Source organism: Homarus americanus, unplaced genomic scaffold (assembly GCF_018991925.1).
Source record: "Homarus americanus isolate GMGI-L3 unplaced genomic scaffold, GMGI_Hamer_2.0 scaffold45562, whole genome shotgun sequence".
Classification (NCBI taxonomy): Eukaryota; Metazoa; Arthropoda; class Malacostraca; order Decapoda; family Nephropidae; genus Homarus; species Homarus americanus.
The window spans coordinates 10,489,443-10,503,917 of NW_024744839.1; the positions used below are offsets into that span (position 1 = coordinate 10,489,443).

The 14,475-nt window shown below is 43.6% G+C and overlaps 1 protein-coding gene across 1 annotated transcript in view; it reads right to left on the reverse strand.

Annotated features, from left to right (window-relative positions):
• LOC121878176 (chitin-binding lectin 1-like) overlaps positions 1 to 13,991 on the reverse strand; it is a 31,345-nt gene extending 17,354 nt beyond the window's left edge. The window contains exons 1-2 of the mRNA XM_042384218.1: positions 13,851 to 13,991; positions 13,260 to 13,322 (exon numbers count right to left, since the gene is read on the reverse strand). Of these exons, the coding sequence (XP_042240152.1) occupies positions 13,260 to 13,322; positions 13,851 to 13,991 (204 nt within the window). The remainder of the gene's footprint in view (positions 1 to 13,259; positions 13,323 to 13,850) is intronic.
• Between the last annotated feature and the right edge of the window lie 484 nt (positions 13,992 to 14,475).

Below are 14,475 nucleotides of genomic sequence, written 5' to 3' on the forward strand. Positions count from 1 at the left end.
TAAGTTTAAGTTAAGAGGTGCGCATATTGGTGTACCATTATTTGATTGTGTTTGTAGTGTTGGAGGGAATATAAGTGTCTAAATTTTACAGTGTGTCTCATTCATCCCAGTCACAGACGCTATCCTTCCACGGGTCACGGACAATTCATTTTGTGTAGTAGATTTAAGTGTTCTTGTGCTGGTTCGGGATTTTTCTCAAAGGGGCGCTTCCACTGCCATTACCATCTATTAATTTTTAATAAACCCCAAGTCAAGTGAGAAATTAAAGTCCAGCAAATTCCGACCGGTTACAAATGGTAGCAGAGCGTAGTTTTTAATGTCGTGACTGATAGTACTGTGGTTGGGATAATGAACGCCATCATGTGTTGGTTAGCAATGGTAGGGATTGAACTCGCACTGATGCTCATCCTTGTGCCCGGACTGAGTTGGTTAGGCTTGACAATAGAGATGTGTATGAGGAGGAAGAGAGACGGCCGCGGGACCTTGGTACAGCTGAGAGAGGAGTTCGGAGACCTAAAGAGGGATTATCAAGCACAGGTAAACAGGTTCAAGTGGGAGTCTCAGGCACACATTCAACGGTTCAGGGAGGAAACAAGGGGTGAATGTCAGGCACACGTCCAGCAGTCAAGGAAGTGTGAGGTCCAAGTGGGAAATATAGGGGTATGTAAGTAGTTCAGAGAGGTTGATCGAGCCCTCCAGCTGAGAGACAAGACGAAGCCGACCGATTGCAGTTTAGGGTGCATGGTAATGAGAAAAGGCAGGTTGTAGGGGGTGAGTTGGAGGAGTTGTGAGTAGGGCAGAGGGGATTGGAGAGATGGTTAGGTCAGAGATGTGCGTTGAGTAGTGGTTGCTGTCATGAGCGGGATTGAGTTGCTGTCATGAGCGGATTGAGAGTACGGTTGTAATGTCCAGGGCCTCACTAAGATGGACTGGTACATTTTCAGAGGGTTGGTCTGCCGGCATGAGGTTCGGAGACGTGGACTGAGTATTGTTTTGACACTGGTTCCTCTTAGCTCAAGGGCCAGGCAAAAGGAGAGCATGTTTGTTTTGGACTGAGTATTGTTTTGACACTGGTTCCTCTTAGCTCAAGGGCCAGGCAAAAGGAGAGCATGTTTGTTTTGGACTGAGTATTGTTTTGACACTGGTTCCTCTTAGCTCAAGGGCCAGGCAAAAGGAGAGCATGCTTGTTTTGGACTGTGTATTTTTTTTGACACTGGTTCCTCTTAGTTCAAGGGCCAGGCCAAAGGAGAGCATGTTTGTTTTGGGCTGGTATTAATTTTGACATTGGTTCTCTAGTTAAGGGCCAGGCAAAGGGGAGCGTGATGTTCTGGTTGGATTGAGTTGGGCTAGGAAGAAATGGAGTTGCTAGCTGCGAGTGGAATAGTACAGAGTTGAAGGTGGGTTTTAAGTTGTTCTCTCAGCACATGAGGGCAGTGCTGTCTTTTTTTAGGGGGGTCGAGTGTTAGCGGGAGAGAAAAGGAGAGAAGAGAAGACGGGAATGCTGCATTTAGCAAAAGGGGTGAGGTGCAGTCCTTAGAACAAAATTTTAGGGGGGTCGTATGCATGTTTTCTCAGCACATGAGGACAGTGCTGTCTTTTTTTAGGGGGGTCGATTGTGATATCCAGAAATTTCAGAGTAATTTCAAATGCCCCGCCATGAGTGATACTGAGCGTTCAAGGTCATCTGAGGGGAGGGAGCGCTGCCTGCTCGTAGCGAGAGATTGCGGAACTAGGCCTATATGATATTAAATGTGATTTACCGAATTAATAATGATGCGATTCATGAAGTTAAGGGACTATTATTGAATTTGAAATTATTATAGATCGTTTAGCAGTCTGAATAATGTTACGGGTGTCCCAAGGAGTTATTAGTTAGGCGGTAAATATATCACGTAGGACCAAGCTAACGCCGTGGGGAGACGCGACGCTGGCTAGGCCCAGTCCCGGAGAGCATTCACACAGACAAGACGTTCCGCGCGTCCATCAGAAATAGTCACGTGGCCTAGTCACCTGTGCTGCGCTATTGCAGTATAACAAGTAAGTCTCATTCGATCTCAGACAGGGTTAGATAGGGCAGTGATAAAGTAAACTAGAGCTAACAGTGAGTTCATTTCAGGGTTTCCGTCAGAACCCACTTGATTGGAGTTGACCGGAGTTGACTGGAGTTGACTGCGAGAGATTGACTGCCGTTGATGATTGAGGGTGGCGATTGTCGCCATTGGACCGATCAGTGTAGGCCTGTCACTGTTTAGCGGGGTAGCAAAGGATCTCTTGAGTGAACGAGTGCTCCCGACAACTAACACGACACGGGACCAGCATCAGCAGTGGGTGATCAGTTCTTACCACTCCGGTGCACAACCCCACATGTCCCGAGCAGCTAGTGAAACCCTCTTGCTAACGGGAAGCTAAAGTTTCTCTCAACTGCGCAAGGTCTGATTGGCTCACTCTCTTCCTGCCCATGGACGCACTGGGAGTACACTGAGGCTATCTGAGTATATTAATGGTCACACACTGAGACCGTGAGTCTAGGACTCTAGGAGATACCTAGAGGAACATTTTATCTTCCTTATTACGGGTGTAGTTAACACCATTCCTCAGACTAATATTATCTTGACGTGTGTAGTTTAATAGTTTCTAAATAATTTTGATAATATTGTTTTGAATGTTTGTGCCATTAAGTGGAACCAGAGTGATACTGTGATTTGATTCTTTTAATGCCTCTAATTGTTCTTCATAATTCTGATCTCAGGTATAACCTTGTTCCCCAGAGTAGTGGTTAGGTTAGGTTAGGAAGTGTACATCTGTTGGGGTGCTATAATTTTGTTGAGTGCCCTTAAGGCCTATTCATTGTAGAGTATTTAATCTCTTAAATTTTATTACCATTTCCTCAGTGACTGATATTATTTTGCTGAAAGCCCTTAAGGCCTATTCATTGTAGAGTATTTAATTTCTTATTTTTTAGTACCATTTCCTAAGTGACTGATATTATTTTGTGAAAGCCCTTAAGGCCTGTTCATGTGTGCAAACAACATTTCTTAATACTTCAAATTTATTGTTGCCTGTGTTTCTAATAATTTCTATGTCATTTATAACTTTTATTCCCCAGAGTAGTGTTTTAAGTTTAAGTTAAGAGGTGCGCATATTGGTGTACCATTATTTGATTGTGTTTGTAGTGTTGGAGGGAATATAAGTGTCTAAATTTTACAGTGTGTCTCATTCATCCCAGTCACAGACGCTATCCTTCCACGGGTCACGGACAATTCATTTTGTGTAGTAAATTTAAGTGTTCTTGTGCTGGTTCGGGATTTTTCTCAAAGGGGCGCTTCCACTGCCATTACCATCTATTAATTTTTAATAAACCCCAAGTCAAGTGAGAAATTAAAGTCCAGCAAATTCCGACCGGTTACATATATATATATATATATATATATATATATATATATATATATATATATATATATATATATATATATATATATATATATATATATATATATATATATATATATATATATATATATATATATATATATATATATCTTTATAAAATCACACGGGAAAATGGAAACAACGTGTGATTTTATCAAGATTTATCTTATCCACGTTTTCATATATATATATATATATATATATATATATATATATATATATATATATATATATATATATATATATATATATATATATATATATATATATATATATATATATATATATATATATATATATATATATATATATATATATATATATATATTTTTTTTTTATATATATAATATATATATATAATATATGTATTTAATTTTTAGTCCATTGTAGGGGTATCGAGATATTAATGTTGTCTAGCACTCAGGATGTAAGGAAACTCTAATGTGGTTTTCTTATATAATATAAGTTATATGATAGACAGTCTGGTGCTGGAGGTGCCGTGTGGTGGGGAGCTGCTCAGTAGAAGACGTTCGGTGAGTAGCGTGTTGTAGGAGGTAGATGTGCAGGAGCTTCGTTAGAGAAGATGTTGCTTGTTGCTGGCCTCCTGGTTGAATAAATGGTGACAGCGTGGAGCTTGCTGGAGGAGGTGTTGCTTGTTCAGGAAGATGGGCAGAATGAATCTCAATGGAGAGACATAGCTTATATACCCAGCAGCAGCCGCCAGTCCTCTATGAATCATGTTGGGAAAACCCAGAAAGTCGCCGGTGACTAGTTTCGTTGCTAAGCAACCCTACCATCTGGCATCAGCTCTCGCTTGGTTGCTAGGAGACGCCAGCACGTCGGAATGCGATATGCAGTTGTAGGGGAGACGTCCACTACACCATAAAACACACGGACTTTGAACATACTGTATAATCAACGACCTCACCAGCCAGGACTCGAACCCTGGACCTAATACATGGGACCAGGGAACGCTACTGACCATACCACAAGAGCACTAAAAGCAGTTCTAGACTGTGTGATATTTCACACAAAGCCTGTTCATCGAGCTGATGGCGCCGTGAACCTCTCATTGGGAACTGCCCGTGCTGCTTCTGTGGTTGGTCGGTAGCGTTCCCTGGTCCCATGCATTAGGTCCAGGGTTCGAGTCCTGGCTGGTGAGGTCGTTGATTATATGTTCAAAGTCCGCGTGTTATATGGACTAAAAATGAAGTATACATGGTACCTCATGTTTCATACCAGCTGGATTCGGTAAAATGCTACTGACATCCACATAAGCAGCACGGGCAGTTCCCAATGAGAGGTTCACGGCGCCATCAGCTCGATGAGCAGGCTTTGTGTGAAATATCACACAGTCTAGAACTGGTTTTAGTGCTCTTGTGGTATGGTCGGTAGCATTCCCTGGTCCCATGCACTAGGTTCAGGGTTCGAGTCCTGGCTGGTGAGGTCGTTGCTTATATATATATATATATATATATATATATATATATATGAATTGATTCAGCAAAGAAATTACACATTAAATTGGAGGATGAAATCCTTGGATAATTCTAAATCACAATGTCTCTATAGTAAAATATCACATTCTGCATAGTTTCCATATTTTAACATTTTTCCCAACTGAAAACAGTTACCATTTACAGCTGACCATGTTAATACACAAAGCCTCCATCTTGGTAATATACACTTCCAATATGGTAGTAATAATTACACCACAATTATCATGGTAGTAATAATTACACCTCCATCATGGTAGTACACAACACCTCCACCATGGTAGTACACAACACTCCATCATGGTAGAACACAACACCTCCAATTATGGTTGTACTATAAATGAGGGAAAACTCACACCAGAAGAGGATATTACATATAGACAGAATATAGAGAGTAGTAATGTAAAGAGGAAGAGTTTGGTAGCGTGGCCGGGATGTTATTTACTGAGTCAATACACTTATCTTATACGTCAACACACATATAGTACATCACATTCTTATGGGACAACTTCTCAAACACCACTTCGATACAACTATTTATTAATTCACTCAATGACATGGACACGTTAATATCATTAATATATATTAATATCATTATATCGGGGTATGGCACATTATGTTACGTTACTCGAAACTGACTCGACACAACAGGAATGGAACAGCACTTCCTACAGTAGGTTACCCACCCCGGGGACCGCTCTGACAATACTCACGTACTCTGGACGGCCCAGTGGGTGCTTACAAAATTTGCTTAGCCGTGACGTCGAGAAGTCTCGACCTGGGGGGAGGAAGAGCGTGACTCTGGGTAAGTGACCAGAATGACCTCTCAATGACCAATGACCAGAATGAGCTGAATGAGCAGAATGCGGCGAAAGATACCGTGGACGGGACTGTAGGGCCTTTATATGGGCCAGGAACAGCCGGCGTTTAACCTGCCAATTATCAGTAAACTGGTTAGATCTGGACAGCTGTGTTAAGGTGTGGTCATACCCAGATGTGTCTTAGGTGTGGCTGGGTCACCCGGTAATTCAAGTAATTAGCGGACGAGGTCGGGTCCTTTGGGTCTTGACCTGGGGTGTGTCAACATGGTATGTTCAGGTACCTCGAGGTCTCTACACACTCTCTGTTATATGTATTCGCTGTTATATGTGTTATACTTCTCTGGGCTTGTAAGCTATGGTCTAATATTCAATCATTACATACACATCACCACCTTCATGGTAGTACACATCCCCTCCATCATGGTAGTACACTACACCTCCACAGGGCAGAAGGGACCTTTATGCTAGGGATGGGGTACACCTATCTCGGGATGGGTTGGCAACCCTGGCTGGGTCTCTATAGGGGGCAGTTCAAAAGATATCGAAGTCTTTAAACTGCTTGGGGAACATATGGGCACGGGTGTGGAGGAGCCTGCAGTAGGAGCAGGTAAACAAAGTGAAAGATTACAGGGAAATAGTGTTAGGAATGATGACAAAACTAAATTAGACAGGGAGTTTAAACCTAAACGCGGTAGAGGGAGGACTCAGAACACGACTAACTTAAATGTCTACTCCGCAAACAGTAGAAGTATGAGAAACAAAATGGATGATATTAGGGCCTTGGTATGTCCCGAAAAAATCGATATAATAGCATTCACTGAAACATGGATCAACCTAGACTCACGTGAGTTACCTGTCGAATACCAAATTGCGGATTACAAATTGTTCCATACCGATAGGCCGTCCAGGAAAAGAAGGCGGAGTAGCCATCTATGTCAGGGATAATCTGAAGTGCGAAATAAATAAGGAAAAAAAACTGAGCGGAATACAGAAACAATTTGGATAGAATTAATCGACGATAGGGAAAAATTAATCATAGTAGTAATATATAGACCTCCCAATCTTGATAGAGTTAATGAGCGACTTATCTGGGATGAAATGCGCAGGACTTCCATACACAACAAAGTCTGTATAGTAGGAGATTTTAACCTTGGCAAAATAGATTGGACTGACCTTATGGGTAACTCAGTATCAGAGGATTTCCTGGAAAGATCCAGGACTGTTTCCTAAGTCAACATATAATCGAACCCACCCGGGGTAATAATATACTCGATTTAGTTCTGTCGAACAGAGAAAACTTCATTAGCAATGTCGAGTTAGGGAACGAACTTGCAAACAGCGATCACAAAGAAATTAGATTCCAGTTAGATTTTCAGGTCAGACGTAAAGGGAATTCCATTAAAGTCCCAGATTTCAGAAGGGCAGACTTTTATAGTTTAAAAAGGCAGCTGAGAGAGGGGGTGTGGCGCTTGGGTGTGAACCTGACAGGTGACACGAACCTGATAACGAGATCTGAGATTGCCGAGTTCCACGACAATTTAAATAATGAGTTACTTAATGCACAAAGGCAGAACATACCATACAAAAACTCAGATCAGACAACAATGACCCTACATGGATAAATAATTATTTAAAGAACATTTTTGGCCAAAGGAAGGCTATAGGTAGAAGGATAAATCGTGGCGAAATTTACCTCCGGGAATATTATAAGGTATTGGCCGGTAGGGTTAAGAACGAGATAAGAAAAGCGAAGAGGAATTATGAACTGAAGATTCCAGGGGAGGCGAAAACAAACCCCAAACGATTCTACCAAATGTATCAAACTAAAACGCGAGATAAGATTGGACCAATACGTTCAGATACAGGCGAGCTAACTGATAACGACGGAGAAATGAGCAATAATCTGAATAAATATTTTTCAACAGTTTTCACCAGCGAAAATTTAAACATGATACCCGAGGCACCGACTCTATTCAGAGATAGTGAAGAAAACAAATTAAGCGAGATAGTAGTGACTAGTAACGATGTTAATAAGCAAATAGACAAACTGAAGCCTAATAAGTCACCTGGTCCTGATGAGATATTTGCCAGAGTATTAAAGGAATGTAAGGAAGAGCTTAGTATGCCATTTAGCAAAGTTGTTTAACATGTCATTAAAAACAGGTGTAGTACCAGAATCCTGGAGGATAGCGAATGTAATACCGATTTTCAGGAAGGGGGATAGATCACTATCCTCTAACTACCCCCCAATCAGTCTAACATCAATAGTAGGTAAATTAGTAGAATCAATCATTTCAAACTCTATTCGAAACCACCTGGAGAAGCACAAGTTGATCAATGATTCCCAACATGGCTTCACAAGCGGGAGTTCATGTCTAACTAATCTATTAACATCTATTTCATTAGTTTTCGAATCGGTGGACGAGGGGCACAATTATGATGTGGTATATCTCGACTTTAGTAAAGCCTTCGACAGAGTCCCCCATGAAAGACTAATTAGAAAGGTAGAAGAGCATGGCATGAAAGTTAAATATCCTTAAATGGATTAGGGCGTGGTTAAGGGACGGAAAACAGCGAGTGAGCATAAACGGCACTAACTCTCATTGGAGCAACGTCACTAGTGGAGTTCCCCAAGGCTCAGTACTTGGACCATTATTATTTATTATATACATAAACGACATAGATATCGGCATAGACAGCAACATAGGTAAATTAGCTGTTGACACTAAAATAGGACGTGTAATTAAATCTGACGAGGACTCTGCATAACTGCAGGAAGATCTAAACAAATTTTTCGAATGGTCGGAAAAATGGCAGATGAAATTCAATGTGGATAAATGTAACTCAGTACTCAGTATAGGAGATGTAAACAGGGAAACCAGTTACCAGATGAACAACGATGCCATTGAGGAATCCGACTGCGAGAGAGATTTAGGAGTAATGGTAAGTAGGAATCTTTAAGTCAAGTAAACAATGTGTTTTTGATCGTAACAAGGCTAATAAAGTACTGGGTTTCATACAAAGGAGTGTTAGTTACAAGACAAGCGAGGTCATCTTAAAATTATATCTAGCGCTTGTGAGACCTCACCTGGATTACGCAGTTCAGTTATGATCACCGTATTACAGAATGGATATAGAATCCTTGGAAAAAATCCAGAGGAGAATGACAAGACTAATCCCGGGCATTAGGAACCTTGAATACAGAGACAGGTTAAAGCATCTTAATTTGCACTCCCCCGAGAGACGTAGAGTGAGGGGCGACATGATAGAGGTGTATAAATGGAAGTCAGGGTTAAACAAAGGGGACATTACAAAGGTACTCAAACTATCCAACAAGGAGCGAACTCGTAACAATGGTTTTAAATTAGACAAATTTAGATTTCGGCGTGAAATAGGTAAACACTGGTTTGGAAACAGAGTAGTGGATGAATGGAGCAAGTTACCAAATATCATCATTAACTCGAATACGCTGGATAGCTTCAAACATAGGTTGGATGCTTATTTGAGCAACAGGGGTTGGGTATAAACGGGACTGCCCAGTATGGTTCAATAGGCCAGCTTCAGTTTCCTCCATTCTTATGTTCTTATGGTAGTACACATCACTACCATCATGGTAGTACACAACACCTCTATCATGGTAGTACACAACACCCCCGTCATGGTAGTGCACATCACCACCATCATGGTAGCACGCAACACCTCCATCATGGTAGTACACAACACCCCCGTCATGGTAGTGCACATCACCACCATCATGGTAGCACGCAACACCTCCATCATGGTAGTACACAACACCCCCATTATGGTAGTGCACATCACCACCATCATGGTAGCACGCAACACCTCCATCATGGTAGTACACAACACCCCCGTCATGGTAGTGCACATCACCATCATGGTAGTACACAACACCTCTATCATGGTAGTACACAACACCCCCGTCATGGTAGTGCACATCACCACAATCATGGTAGCACGCAACACCTCCATCATGGTAGTACACAACACCCCCGTCATGGTAGTGCACATCACCACCATCATGGTAGCACGCAACACCTCCATCATGGTAGTACACAACACCACTCATGGTAGTGCACATCACCACCATCATGGTAGCACACACCTCCATCATGGTAGACACAACACCTCCACTGTAGCATGCAGCACCTCCACCATAACAATACACAACACTTCCATCATGGTAGTACACAACAATCCACCAAAGCAATACACAACTCCTCCATCATGGTAGTACACAACACCTCCACCATAGCAATACACAACTCTTCCATCATGGTAGTACACAACACCTCCATCATGGTAGTACACAACACCTCCACCATAGCAATACACAACTCTTCCATCATGGTAGTACACAACACCTCCCATCATGGTAGTACACAACACCTCCACCATAGCAATACACAACTCTTCCATCATGGTAGTACACAACACCTCCACCAAAGCAATAAACAACCCTCCATCGTGGTAGTACACAACACCCCATCATGGTAGCACACAACACCTCCATCATGGTAGTACACAGCACCCACCAAAGCAATACACAACTTCCCATCATGGTAGCACACAACACCTCCATCATGGTAGCACACAACACCTCCATCATGGTAGTACACAGCACCTCCACCATAGCAATACACAACTCCTCCATCATGGTAGTACACAACTCCTACATCACGGTAGCACACAATACCTCCAACATGGAAGTACACAACACCTCCATCATGGTAGTACACAACACCTCCATCGTGGTAGTACACAACACCTCCACCATAGCAATACACAACTCCTCCATCATGGTAGTACACAACTCCTCCATCACGGTAGCACACAACACCTCCATCATGGTAGTACACAACTCCTCCATCACGGTAGCACACAACACCTCCATCATGGTAGCACACAACACCTCCATCATGGTAGTACATAACTCCTCCATCATGGTAGTACACAACTCCTCCATCACGGTAGCACACAACACCTCCATCATGGTAGCACACAACACTTCCATCATGGTAGTACACAACACCTCCACCATAGCAATACACAACTCCTCCATCATGGTAGTACACGACTCCTCCATCACGGTAGCACACAACACCTCCATCATGGTAGCACACAACACCTCCATCATGGTAGTACACAGCACCTCCACCATAGCAATACACAACTCTTCCATCATGGTAGCACACAACCCTCCATCACGGTAGCACACAACACCTCCATCATGGTAGCACACAACACCTCCATCATGGAGTACAGCACCTCCACCATAGCAATACACAACTCTTCCATCATGGTAGCACACAACACCTCCATCACGGTAGCACACAACACCTCCATCATGGTAGTACACAACACCTTCATCATGGTAGCACACAACACCTCCATCATGGTAGCACACAACACCTCCATCATGGTAGTACATAACTCCTCCATCATGGTAGTACACAACTCCTCCATCACGGTAGCACACAACACCTTCATCATGGTAGCACACAACACCTCCATCATGTGCACACAACACCTCCATCATGGTAGTACATAACCTCCATCATGGTAGTACACAAACCCACTAGCACACAACACCTCCATCATGGTAGCACACAACACCTCCATCATGGTAGTACACAGCACCTCCACCATAGCAATACACAACTCCTCCATCATGGTAGTACACGACTCCTCCATCACGGTAGCACACAACACCTCCATCATGGTAGTACACAGCACCTCCACCATAGCACACACAACCTCCATCATGGTAGCACACAACACCTCCATCATGGTAGCACACAACACCTCCATCATGGTAGTACACAGCACCTCCACCATTGCAAATACAACTCTTCCATCATGGTAGTACACAACACCTCCACCATAGCAAACACAATTCCTCCATCATGGTAGTACACAACCTCCATCACGGTAGCACACAACACCTCCATCATGGTAGCACACAACACCTCCATCATGGTAGTACACAACACCTCCACCATCGCAATACACACCTCTCCATCATGGTAGTACACAACTCCTCCATCACCATAGCACACAACACTCCATCATGGTAGCACACAACACTCCATCATGGTAGCACACCTCCATCATGGTAGTACACAACACCCACCATAAAACACAATTCCTCCATCATGGTAGTACACAACCTCCATCACCGTAGCACACAACACCTCCATCATGGTAGTACACAACCCTCCATCACCGTAGCACACAACACCTCCATCATGGTAGCACACAACACCTCCATCATGGTAGTACACAACACCTCCACCATAGCAATACACAATTCTCCATCATGGTAGTACACAACCTCCATCACCGTAGCACACAACACCCATCATGGTAGCACACAACACCTCATCATGGTAGTACACAACACCTCCACCATAGCAAACATAATTCCTCCATCATGGTAGTACACAACTCCTCCATCACGGTAGCACACAACACCTCCATCATGGTAGCACACAACACCTCCATCATGGTAGTACACACACCTCCACCATAGCAATACACAACACCTCCATCATGGTAGTACACAACACCTCCATCATGGTAGCACACAACACCTCCATCATGGTAGTACACAACACCTCCACCATAGCAATACACAATTCCTCCATCATGGTAGTACACAACTCCTCCATCACCGTAGGACACAACACCTCCATCATGGTAGCACACAACACCTCCATCATGGTAGTACACAACACCTCCACCATAGCAATACACAATTCCTCCATCATGGTAGTACACAACTCCTCCATCACCGTAGCACACAACACCTCCATCATGGTAGCACACAACACCTCCATCATGGTAGCACACAACACCTCCATCATGGTAGTACACAACACCTCCACCATAGCAATACACAATTCCTCCATCATGGTACTACACAACTCCTCCATCACCGTAGTACACAACTCCTCCATCACCGTAGCACACAACACCTCCATCATGGTAGTACACAACACCTCCATCATGGTAGCACACAACACCTCCATCATGGTAGTACACAACACCTCCACCATAGCAATACACAATTCCTCCATCATGGTAGTACACAACTCCTCCATCACCGTAGCACACAACACCTCCATCATGGTAGTACACAACACCTCCACCATAGCAATACACAATTCCTCCATCATGGTAGTACACAACTCCTCCATCACCGTAGTACACAACACCTCCATCATGGTAGTATACAACACCTCCACCATAGCAATACACAATTCCTCCATCATGGTAGTACACAACTCCTCCATCACCGTAGTACACAACACCTCCATCATGGTAGTACACAACCCTCCATCACCGTAATAACCTCCATCATGGTAGTGCACACCTCCCATCACTGCAGCACAACACCTCCATCATGGTAGCACACAACTCCTCCATCATCAGTAGCACAACACCTACTGGCGGTAGTAAAGTAACACAACTCCTCCATCATGGTAGTACACAACTCCTCCATCACCGTAGTACACAACTCCTCCATCACCGTAGTACACAACTCCTCCATCACCGTAGCACACAACACCTCCATCATGGTAGCACACAACACCTCCATCATGGTAGTACACAACTCCTCCATCACCGTAGCACACAACACCTCCATCATGGTAGCACACAACTCCTCCATCATGGTAGTACACAACTCCTCCATCACCGTAGTACACAACTCCTCCATCACCGTAGCTCACAACACCTCCATCATGGTAGTACACAACACCTCCATCATGGTAGCACACAACACCTCCATCATGGTAGTACACAACACCTCCATCACCGTAGTACACAACTCCTCCATCACCGTAGCTCACAACACCTCCATCATGGTAGCACACAACTCCTCCATCATGGTAGTACACAACACCTCCATCATGGTAGCACACAACTCCTCCATCACCGTAGCACACAACACCTCCATCATGGTAGCACACAACTCCTCCATCATGGTAGTACACAACACCTCCATCATGGTAGCACACAACTCCTCCATCACCGTAGTACACAACTCCTCCATCATGGTAGTACACAACACCTCCATCATGGTCGTACACAACTCCTCCATCATGGTAGCACACAACTCCTCCATCACCGTAGTACACGACTCCTCCATCACCGTAGCACACAACACCTCCATCATGGTAGTATACAACTCCTCCATCACCGTAGCACACAACTCCTCCATCATGGTAGTACACAACACCTCCATCATGGAAGCACACAACACCTCCATCATGGTAGTACACAACACCTCCATCATGGTAGTACACAACACCTCCATCATGGTAGCACACAACACCTCCATCATGGTAGCACACAACTCCTCCATCATGGTAGTACACAACACCTCCATCATGGTAGTACACAACACCTCCATTATGGTAGTACACAACACCTCCACCATAGCAATACACAATTCCTCCATCATGGTAGTACACAACTCCTCCATCACCGTAGCACACAACACCTCCATCATGGTAGTACACAACTCCTCCATCATGGTAGCACACAACACTCCATCATGGTAGCACACAACACCTCCATCATGGTAGTACACAACACCTCCACCATAGCAATACACACCTCCATCATGGTAGTACACAACCTCCATCACCGTGAAAGCACACAACACCTCCATCATGGTAGTACAACACCTCACCATAGCAATACAC